The sequence below is a fragment of the Tupaia chinensis genome, unplaced genomic scaffold (genome assembly GCF_000334495.1).
Source record: "Tupaia chinensis unplaced genomic scaffold, TupChi_1.0 Scaffold000348_1, whole genome shotgun sequence".
Taxonomy (NCBI): domain Eukaryota; kingdom Metazoa; phylum Chordata; class Mammalia; order Scandentia; family Tupaiidae; genus Tupaia; species Tupaia belangeri.
The window spans coordinates 896,671-908,063 of NW_006159842.1; the positions used below are offsets into that span (position 1 = coordinate 896,671).

The following is an 11,393-nucleotide window of genomic DNA, read 5'->3' on the forward strand; positions in this document are numbered from 1 at the left end:
GCAGGTTCTCCCCCTTGGTCCCGAAGCCAGTAGAAAGTAGGAGAGCTGTTTGGGACCCAGCTCGGTGGGGGAGATACGGGCCTGTCCGAATATCACCCTTGTGTTTTCCCTGCTGTGCGCCTGCTTCTCAGCGCCCTGGAGACCCGGGCGATGGGCAGAGAATCCCATATTGATTCAGGGCCCCTGGAGCTGTTGTTAACCCTGAACCAGTTTCTCTGAGCTATCACAGGTTTCCACCTTCTCCAGCTCCTGGGGTGCCTCTCTGAGCTCAGCCGGCACCCCAGCAGTCCCTCTACTGGTTAGCCGTGGCAAGGCAGCCACCCAGGGCAGCGGATTCTTCCTGCTGGTGCCCTGCGTGCTTGAAAAACTCTGATCAGAAGACCCGGCACCAAAAGAGAGCCTGCTCCCTTTAAAGGGAGCTTGGAGAGCTCGGGCCAGACTTCCCAGAAGATAAGACCTTTGAATAGGTAGCATCTGAACAGATTGGATGGGAGCAGTCAATGCATGCTGAGGAAGGTGTCTAAACAAAGTTAGGGAAGTGAGCAAGAGCGCAGTGGAGCCTGGGAATGGCTGCAGGCTGGGGGCAGGTGCAGACACACTGCTCTGGAATGGGCTGAGACGGCAGGCCGCCCTGGGGAAGAGGTGCTGTATGTCCTGGATGGACTGCGCTGGCACTAGGGCGGTAGGGTCGGGCAGGGGAAGCAGTGGGGAGGAAGTGGTGACTGTGGGACCTCCCTAAGAAGTGGGTGAAGGGTATGAAGACACAGACCAGGTTTCTAGTGTACGTTTGTGTGCCTGGAAGATTTGCAGTAGCTAAAACGGAATGGGGAATGGTGAGTTCGATTTTGCATGGTGAAGCTTGAAGCACTGGTGGGATATCCATATGGAGATGTCAAGTAGGAAGTTCATTTATTCTTTTATTTATTATTCATGCTGGCCTCAAAGGCCGCTTACATAAAAGTCACAAGATGATAAAATGATAAAGCCATTAAATCTCGGCTCAAAGGACCCGATAGCTAGGCAACCACAGCAGCAGGGAGTGGATAATTATTATTGGAAAATCTAGGCTCAGAAAAGCCACTGAAATTGAATACAGGACTGCGCTCGGAGCTCGCTGGCAGCCCAGCAATAAAAGGACAGTTAAAGCAGTTTACTAGGCTGGAACTCAGGAGAAAGGTGTTTGTGGCACTTCAAGACAGAACAAGGGGTGATAGAAGGCAAGACGGACACAGGTTGGGGTTATAGGAGGGGGCGGGGCTAAGAGCTGGGTCAAGGCCTCAGCAATGTTGCCTTATCCTCTCTGGAAGGGAGGCCCCTCCTTGGCCCACCTGCTGTGGGCCAAGGAAGAGTCGTGGGAAGGGCAAGGGGGGTGGTGGTGGCGATCCATTCACACACTTTTTTCAGGGAAGCCGGCTAGAAGGTGATGCTAAGCCCCCAGGCTCTGACCTCTCCCAGGATGAGGTGGGGACGTCATTTGCCCAGGGCCCCTTGGGGCTCTGGCCTCAGAGGAGCACCTCGGCCACCAGGTGAGCAGGAGGCAGGACTTTCTGTTTCTACCTCTCTCTTCCTCTCTGGGATCCAGATGGTGCCGTGTAGCTGTTGAAGTCTAGAAACACGGATTTCTTTTTACATTTAACCGATGTTTGCTGTGTACTGAACCGTGTGTTAGGTTCTAGGTATATGTGAGTAATTGTGAACAGAAAAAGAAGTGGTCACTGTTCCACGGAGGGGGAGGAATGAATGCGAATCAAATGATCGCACACGGAGTAGGTGTGGTACCCACTGTAGAGGGCAGTGCATGCTATACGCGGCCCATGGGGCGAGCTGGTGTAGACCTGGGCTTTGTGCATTGGTGTGAAAATACGGATGGGATCTAAGCAATGTAACCATTACACCATCTGCTGTCCCTATAGATGCTATTTTTGTTTTAATTTTTGTTTTTTCTGCAGAGATTTTTTTTGCCACAGGGCACATAGGCTTGCAGAGAGACAGAGAGACAGAAAGTGAGAAATCCCCCTCCCCCCCACAAAGAGGGATGGCCACACTGCAGTCCCTTCTCCTCCATTCTCTCTTTTTTTTTTTTTTCTTTTTTGGAGAGATTTTCGCTATAGGGCACGTGCGCTCGCCAGACAGACAGAGAGAGACATAGAGACAGAAAGCGAGAAATCACCCCCCAGGGGGGAATGGCCACGCTGCAATTCCTTCTCCTCCATTCTCCTCTCAGGATCTTGGGCACGCACGCACACGCGCCCGGCATGAGTTTTAAGCCACCGGGTCCGAGACGCAAACCGCGGTCGACTACGTGGGAGTCCAGCGACATAGCCATTACGCTAACTGCTGGTTCCCTCCTCCATTCTCTTTTTGGAATTTTGGGCATGCATTCATATGTGCCTGGTGTGGTTTATTTTTGGAGAGGTTTTTGCAAGACAGAAAGAGATAGACAGACAGAAAGGGAGAAATCACCCCCCAGGGGGGAATGGCCACGCTGCAATTCCTTCTCCTCCATTCTCCTCTCAGGATCTTGGGCAGTCATGGCACATGTGCCCGGCATGAGTTCAAGTCAATGGGTCCGGGACTCAAACCGCGGTCGACTGTATAGGAGTCCAGCAACATAGCCATTACACCAACTGCTGGTCCCTGCCTGGTGTGTTTTAATCCACCTTGTCCGAGACTTGAACCACAGTCGACTACATGGGAGTCCAAGCAATGTAACCATTACACCATCTGCTGTCCCTATAGATGCTATTTCTTCTTCTAGGTCAACGGATCCCTTTCCTGCTCCACTGGAGTTCGCTCATTAAAGGCGAGCACTCTCTTGGGCCCACTAGGTGAGGCCTGGTGTTATACCCAAGCTGCGTCTGGGCACAGCACAGGAGACTGGGAAGGAGCTAGCTCAGATCCCCTAGGGGAGGGGCTTGGTTTGGGGCTGGGAGGGGAGGGGAGGATACAGAGGCAGCTCCCAGCCCTGGGAGGAAGTTGGCTGAGATCCTGTACAGTAGAAGTCAGTGGTCAGAGGGGGGAGGACCTATGGGAAGTGGGTGGAGTCTGGCAGGGCCAGCCACGTTCCAGGCAAGCCCTCAGCATTGGGAGGAGGACTGGGGGTGAGTCTCTGCCCCTGTGGAGGGTGTGATAGTTAGTCAAGGTTCTCAACAGTATGGGGTCTCACTCTTGGGAAGCCAGAAGTCCTGGCTGGGCCATGCAGATGGGTCTGGGGCTGAGCTCAGTCTCCGAGCCCTAGCTTGCTCCCTCTTGTTCCCAGGGCTCTTATACGCCACCATGGAAGCTCAGCAGGCAGTGGGCCTCCTCCAGGGAGACAAGGACAGCTATTCCGGAGCACCTCTGCAGCCGGTAAAGGGGCAGGCTGGGATCCCAGCAGGGAGAGGGAGCTGGAAGGAGCAGCACCGTGCAGGAGGCGTGGAGGAAGCATTGCCACCATCCCTCAGGGGCCCCGCCCTCCCATCTGTCTAGGTACCCCTGCCTGCAACACTCCTGCCATGTACACTTACTGTGTACAAAGCCTGGGAGAGATCCCTACCTTCAACAGACGTTGGGTCTAGCAGTCGGGTGACGACTACACACAGAGAACCATAAAACCTGTCGGCCAGGCCTGGCATTACTCCACGGGCTCCCCACTTTCTGTTATAGAGGTTCCAAACTTTCTGAACTGTCTGTACTTCCACTGTGGGCCCCAGCATCTCTGGGTGTCATGTTTTGACTGCAGCCTGACCCGACCAGCATGGTGACTGGCTCTCAGCTCCTGCACCTACCGCCAGGCTTTCCCTGACGCATTTCCCTTGCCTTCCCATGCAGAAGCCATCCAGCAGCACCGCCACAACCTAGCCGAGTGGTTCAGCCGGCTGCCCAGGGAGGAGCGCCAGTTTGGCCCAACTTTTGCGCTAGACACTGTCCACGTTGACCCTGTGATCCGCGAGAGCTCCCCTGATGAGCTGTTCCGCCCGTCTGCTGAGCTGGCGCTGGAGCATCGGCCACCCCCGGTCGGGCTCCCCCCGCTGGCCCTGTCTCAGCTCTTTGACCCCGATGCCTGTGGGCGCCGGGTGCAGACGGTGGTGCTATACGGGACGGTGGGCACGGGCAAGAGCACGCTGGTGCGCAAGATGGTCCTGGACTGGTGTTACGGCCGGCTGCCAGCCTTCGAGCTGCTCATCCCCTTCTCCTGCGAGGACCTGTCGTCCCTGGGCCCCGCCCCGGCCTCCTTGTGCCAGCTTGTGGCCCAGCGCTACACGCCCCTGAAGGAGGTGCTGCCCTCGCTAGCTGCCGCCGGGTCCCGCCTCCTCTTCGTGCTGCATGGCTTGGAGCGTCTCAACCTCGACTTCCGGCTGGCCAGCACAGGGCTCTGCAGTGACCCAGAGGAGCCAGAGGCACCAGCTGCCATCGTCGTCAACCTGCTGCGCAAATACATGCTGCCTGAGGTGGGGGCCTCTTGACATCCCCCTAGGTTTTTTTTGTGTCCTGGGCTCACACATTTATTGGGCAGGAGCATAGGTCCTGGGTTAGTTTGAGTCTGAGCCCCCTGACTTCTCAGCTGTGTGACCCCAAGCAGTTCACTAACTTCTCCAAGCTTGTTTCCTTTTCTTCTTTTTAAGAGAGTTATAGGGTGCAGGCACTCGCAAGAGAGACAGAGAGAGACAAAGAGAGAGAGAGAGAGAGAGACAGAAAGCAAGAAACCATCTTCCCAGGGGGATGGCCATGTTGCAATCCCTTCTCCTCCATTCTCCTCTCAGGATCTTGGGCACACGCACACACACACTGGCATGAGTTTAAGTCGCCAGGTCTGGGACTTGAACTACAGTCGACTATGTGGGACTTCAGTGATGTAACCATTATGCCATCTGCTGGTCCCTTCCTTTTCTTCTTGAGTTCTACTCATCAAGGGAGAGATGGCATGGCAAGTACACAGTGCCCTGAGCTGTAGCCGGTGTTCAGTACTCCTTAGTTAGCATTGTCATCTTCCTCTTTCTCCTTGGGTACTTTTCGGGGACTCCCTGGGGATTGAGGAGATCAGGGCACTGAGGCTTTTCTGAACCCTCAACCATGTGCTTCCTAGGCCAGCATTCTGGTGACCACCCGGCCTTCTGCCATCGGCCGCATCCCCAGCAAGTACGTGGGCCGCTATGGTGAGATCTGCGGCTTCTCTGATACCAACCTGCAGAAGCTCTACTTCCAGCTCCGCTTCAACCAGCCAGACTGTGGGTATGGGGGCACGGGCGTCTCAGTCACGCTCGCTCAGCGTGACAGCCTGGTGCAGATGCTCTCCCGGAACCTGGAGGGGCATCACCAGATCGCTGCGGCCTGCTTCCTGCCCTCCTACTGCTGGCTCGTCTGCGCCACCTTGCACTTCCTGCACGCCCCGACACCTGCCGGCCAGACCCTGACCAGCATCTACACCAGCTTCCTGCGCCTCAACTTCAGCGGGGAAACGCTGGACAGCACCGACCCCTCCAAGTTGTCCCTGATGGCTTACGCAGCCCGCACCATGGGCAAGTTAGCCTATGATGGGGTGTCCTCCCGCAAGACCTACTTCTCTGAAGAGGATGTCCGTGGCTGCCTGGAGGCCGGCATTCAGACGGAAGAGGAGTTTCAGCTGCTGCATGTCTTCCGCCGGGATGCTCTGAGGTTTTTTCTGGCCCCGTGTGTGGAGCCAGGGCACCCTGGCACCTTCGTGTTCACCGTGCAGGCCATGCAGGAGTACCTGGCCGCCCTCTACATTGTGCTGGGTTTGCGCAAGACCACCCTGCAGCGGGTGGGAAAGGAGGTGACCGAACTGGTGGGCCGGGTAGGGGAAGACGTCAGCCTGGTGCTGAGCATCGTGGCCAAGCTGCTGCCTCTGCGGGCTCTGCCGCTGCTCTTCAACCTGCTCAAGGTAACAGCCCCAGGACCCCACCCTTGCTCCTTCCCTGCCCAGAACCCCAGGCTGCCAGCTCCCGGGGCTCCTCACCTCGCTCCTCTTCCAGAAGGAAATTGCTGCTCCTTGCATTGGCTCTGGTTTCAGCTCGGGGCAGTTTGGCTTTTAGTGAGAATTGGTGCCTCTGGGAAAATTGGGAGGGGAATTTGAGGGTGCAGACACATGGGTCCCTAACAACAGTTTCGTTTTTGCATCTTTCCTTCTGGTCTTCGTTGCTGGGAGGCAGGGGTCACTATGGTCTCGGGTTTGTCCTCTGCATTGCAGGTCCAGGAACTTGATTGCATCTGTTTCCCAGAGGTGATTAGGCTCATGGCGCGATGACTCACCCTAACTCAATCACCAGAGCTAGGTTTATAAAGCAGATGCCATTTTATTCATTTATCCTGGGAGGATGAATGGTGTTGGTAATTGGCTTAGGACAGTCCATCCCAGGTGCAGGTCTGCTCTAGAGACCGAATTACAGGCCTGAGGACGGCTGTCAGCAGGACGGCACTGAGTTCTTTTTTTTTTTTCGCCATAGGGCGCATGCGCTCGCCAGACAGATAGAGACATAAAGACAGAGAGCGAGAAATCACCCCCCAGGGGGGATGGTCATGCCGCAATCCCTTCTCCTCCATTCTCCTCTCGGGATCCTAGGCATGCACGCACACATGCCCGGAGTGAGATTTAAGCCACCGGGTCCGGGACACGAACCACGGTCGACTGTGGGAATCCAGCGACATAGCCATTACGCTAACTGCTGGTTCCTGGCACTGAGTTCTTAAGGGATGGAGGGAGGCGCTCTGCTGATGTCTGCCAGGACCTTTATCAAGATTTTTGCTTTTGTTTTTATGGCAATCCTGGATGAAATGTTGTCATGGATCCTTATTTATTTATTTATTTTTAGAGAGTTTTTTTTTTTGCTATAGGGTACATATCCTCTCTAGAAAGACAGAGACAGAAAGTGAAAAATTACCACCCAGGGGGAATGGTCATGCCACAATCCCTTCCCCAGTCTCCTCTCAGGATTTTGGGGACACACACATGCGTCTGGTATGAATTTTAAGCTGCCAGGTCCAGGACTTGAATAGCATTTGACTATGTGGAAGTCCAGCAACGTAACCATTAAGCCATCTGCTGGTTCCATTGTGGACCCTTTTATAGAAGAGAAGACTGAACTTCAGATGGGCGAAGTACCCAAGATCAGGCAGAATACCTGAGACAGAGCCCAGGGTTTTGTGATTCTCACTACACTGAGCCCCGTGTTCTCACTACACTGTATTGTGGATATTCTGGTCGAGCTGTGGTGCCTTGCTGGGTAAGCTTTTTCTTCTCTAGTAATGTGGTTTTTTTTTTTTTGGAGAGATTTTCACTGTAGGGCGCGTGCGCTCGCCAGACAGACAGAGAGAGACATAGAGACAGAAAGCGAGAAATCACCCCCCAGGTGGGATGGTCACGCCGCAATCCCTTCTCCTCCATTCTCCTCTCGGGATCTTGGGCACGCACGCACACGCGCCCGGTGTGAGTTTTAAGCCACTGGGTCTCTGCGCCACCTTGCACTTCCTGCACGCCCCGACACCTGCCGGCCAGACCCTGACCAGCATCTACACCAGCTTCCTGCGCCTCAACTTCAGCGGGGAAACGCTGGACAGCACCGACCCCTCCAAGTTGTCCCTGATGGCTTACGCAGCCCGCACCATGGGCAAGTTAGCCTATGATGGGGTGTCCTCCCGCAAGACCTACTTCTCTGAAGAGGATGTCCGTGGCTGCCTGGAGGCCGGCATTCAGACGGAAGAGGAGTTTCAGCTGCTGCATGTCTTCCGCCGGGATGCTCTGAGGTTTTTTCTGGCCCCGTGTGTGGAGCCAGGGCACCCTGGCACCTTCGTGTTCACCGTGCAGGCCATGCAGGAGTACCTGGCCGCCCTCTACATTGTGCTGGGTTTGCGCAAGACCACCCTGCAGCGGGTGGGAAAGGAGGTGACCGAACTGGTGGGCCGGGTAGGGGAAGACGTCAGCCTGGTGCTGAGCATCGTGGCCAAGCTGCTGCCTCTGCGGGCTCTGCCGCTGCTCTTCAACCTGCTCAAGGTAACAGCCCCAGGACCCCACCCTTGCTCCTTCCCTGCCCAGAACCCCAGGCTGCCAGCTCCTGGGGCTCCTCACCTCGCTCCTCTTCCAGAAGGAAATTGCTGCTCCTTGCATTGGCTCTGGTTTCAGCTCGGGGCAGTTTGGCTTTTAGTGAGAATTGGTGCCTCTGGGAAAATTGGGAGGGGAATTTGAGGGTGCAGACACATGGGTCCCTAACAACAGTTTCGTTTTTGCATCTTTCCTTCTGGTCTTCGTTGCTGGGAGGCAGGGGTCACTATGGTCTCGGGTTTGTCCTCTGCATTGCAGGTCCAGGAACTTGATTGCATCTGTTTCCCAGAGGTGATTAGGCTCATGGCGCGATGACTCACCCTAACTCAATCACCAGAGCTAGGTTTATAAAGCAGATGCCATTTTATTCATTTATCCTGGGAGGATGAATGGTGTTGGTAATTGGCTTAGGACAGTCCATCCCAGGTGCAGGTCTGCTCTAGAGACCGAATTACAGGCCTGAGGACGGCTGTCAGCAGGACGGCACTGAGTTCTTTTTTTTTTTTCGCCATAGGGCGCATGCGCTCGCCAGACAGATAGAGACATAAAGACAGAGAGCGAGAAATCACCCCCCAGGGGGGATGGTCATGCCGCAATCCCTTCTCCTCCATTCTCCTCTCGGGATCCTAGGCATGCACGCACACATGCCCGGAGTGAGATTTAAGCCACCGGGTCCGGGACACGAACCACGGTCGACTGTGGGAATCCAGCGACATAGCCATTACGCTAACTGCTGGTTCCTGGCACTGAGTTCTTAAGGGATGGAGGGAGGCGCTCTGCTGATGTCTGCCAGGACCTTTATCAAGATTTTTGCTTTTGTTTTTATGGCAATCCTGGATGAAATGTTGTCATGGATCCTTATTTATTTATTTATTTTTAGAGAGTGTTTTTTTTTGCTATAGGGTACCAATCTTTTCTAGAACTCAAGCACCAGTGAAAAATTACCACCCAGGGGGAATGGTCATGCCACAATCCCTTCCCCAGTCTCCTCTCAGGATTTTGGGGACACACACATGCGTCTGGTATGAATTTTAAGCTGCCAGGTCCAGGACTTGAATAGCATTTGACTATGTGGAAGTCCAGCAACGTAACCATTAAGCCATCTGCTGGTTCCATTGTGGACCCTTTTATAGAAGAGAAGACTGAACTTCAGATGGGCGAAGTACCCAAGATCAGGCAGAATACCTGAGACAGAGCCCAGGGTTTTGTGATTCTCACTACACTGAGCCCCGTGTTCTCACTACACTGTATTGTGGATATTCTGGTCGAGCTGTGGTGCCTTGCTGGGTAAGCTTTTTCTTCTCTAGTAATGTGGTTTTTTTTTTTTTGGAGAGATTTTCACTGTAGGGCGCGTGCGCTCGCCAGACAGACAGAGAGAGACATAGAGACAGAAAGCGAGAAATCACCCCCCAGGTGGGATGGTCACGCCGCAATCCCTTCTCCTCCATTCTCCTCTCGGGATCTTGGGCACGCACGCACACGCGCCCGGCGTGAGTTTTAAGCCACTGGGTCCGGGACACGAACCGCGGTCGACTACGTGGGAGTCCAGCGACGTAGCCATTACGCTAATTGCTGGTTCCCTTCTCTAGTAATGTTTTAGCACTCATTTTGAGGAGTAGAGAGTCCTGGTTAGTGCTGGCAGAATTTGAACAAATTTCCTTTTTCTTTTTTTTTTAAAAAGAATTATTTTATTTAACTTTATTTATTTTAATTTGACTAGAGTGGGACAGAGCGAGTGAGAGGAAGGGAGAAAGAAAGTGAGAAAGCAAGCCACCAGGTCCAGGACTCGAACCATGGTCAGCCATGTAGGAGTCCAGCACCCTTAACCATCATGCCACCTGCTGGCCCCAAAAGTATTTCTTTTTTAAAAAAAGAAATTTGCGAGAACCAGCAGTTAGCGTAACGGCTATGTCACTGGACTCCCACGTAGTCGACCGCGGTTCATGTCCCAGACCCGGTGGCTTAGAACTCACGCCGGGCACGTGTGCATGTGTGTCCAAGATCCCGAGAGGAGAATGGAGGAGAAGGGATTGCAGCGTGACCATCCCCCCTGGGGGGTGATTTCTCGCTTTCTGTCTCTATGTCTCTCTCTGTCTGTCTGGTTAGCACATGCGCCCTATAGCAAAAACCTCTCAAAAAAAAAAAAGAAAGAAAGAAAAAAGAAAAAAAAAGAAGTTTGTCAAAGGGCCTGTGCCCTTCCCAGAGACAGCACCCCCCCCATAGAGCGTGGTCAGGCTGCAGTTCCTTCTCATTTCTCCCTCCTGTCAGTGCCAACACGTGCCCGGTGTGTTTTTCAGGCCGCCTGGTCTAGGATGTTCAAGTCACGTGGCCGTATGGGATCCAGCTCCTTTAACCACTAAGCCATGGGGCTAGCCCCAACTTTCCCTGTTTATAGGCACCAAAACTTAAAGGTTAATTACAGGGATTCAGTTCTGTGTGACCTTGGATAAGTTACTTAACTTTTATCTTTTTTTTTTTTTTTTTAGAGATTTTTGCTATAGGGCATATGAACTTGCTGGAGAGACAGAGACAGACAGAAAGTGAAATCACCCCCTGGGGGGGATGACCATGCCGCAATCCCTTCTCCTCTATCCTCTTTTCGGGATCTTGGGCAGGCATACACACATGCCCAGTGTGAGTTGTAAGTCCCCAGGTCCAGGACTTGAACTATAGTTGATTATGTGGGAATCCAACAACATAACCATTATGCTATCTGCTATTCCCTGTTTTGTTTTTGTTTTTGTTTTAGAGAGATTTTTGGTTTAGGGGGCATGTACTCATCAGAGACACAGAGAAAGTGAGAAATCACCCCTGAGGGAGACGGCCACATCTCAATCCCTGTTCCTTCATTCTCCTCTTAGGATTTCGGGCACACATGCATGTACACGTGCCTGGTATGACTTTCAAAAAAAAAAAAACTATTTTATTGAACTTTATTTTTTGGTATGACTTTCAAAAAAAAAACTATTTTATTGAACTTTATTTTATTTATTTATTTAAATTTGATCAGGGAGGGACAAAATGAGGGAGGGGAGTGAAAAAGCAAGCTACCAGGTTCAGGACTCGAACTGCAGTCAGCCATATGGGAGTCCAGTGCCCTCAACCACCATACCACCTGCCAGCCCCTGGTGTGACTTTTAAGCTGCCGGGTCCAGGACTCAAAGCATGGTCATCCATGTGGGAGTCCAGCGCCTTAACCATTACACCACCTGCTGGCCCCAGGTGCTTAACTTCTTATGCCTCAAATTCCTTAAAATGGTTGTAATAATAGGGGCCAGCAGTTAGCGTAATGGCTATGTCGCTGAACTCCCACATAGTCGACCGCGGTTCGAGTCCCGGACCCGGTGGCTTAAACTCA

The 11,393-nt window shown here is 53.2% G+C and overlaps 1 protein-coding gene across 2 annotated transcripts in view; it reads left to right on the forward strand.

Moving 5' to 3' along the window:
* NLRX1 (NLR family member X1) overlaps window positions 1-11,393 on the forward strand; it is an 18,772-nt gene that overhangs the window by 1,001 nt on the left and 6,378 nt on the right. Inside the window, exons 1-6 of one of the 2 annotated variants that reach the window (XM_027773366.1) lie at window positions 7-833; window positions 1,405-1,526; window positions 2,759-2,828; window positions 3,260-3,348; window positions 3,811-4,430; window positions 5,066-5,881. In XM_027773366.1, the coding sequence (XP_027629167.1) occupies window positions 1,424-1,526; window positions 2,759-2,828; window positions 3,260-3,348; window positions 3,811-4,430; window positions 5,066-5,881 (1,698 nt within the window). In that variant the 5' untranslated portion in view covers window positions 7-833; window positions 1,405-1,423. Of the gene's footprint in view, window positions 1-6; window positions 834-1,404; window positions 1,527-2,758; window positions 2,829-3,259; window positions 3,349-3,810; window positions 4,431-5,065; window positions 5,882-11,393 lie in introns of those variants that run through there. The other variant, XM_014589266.2, reaches the window with a different exon arrangement.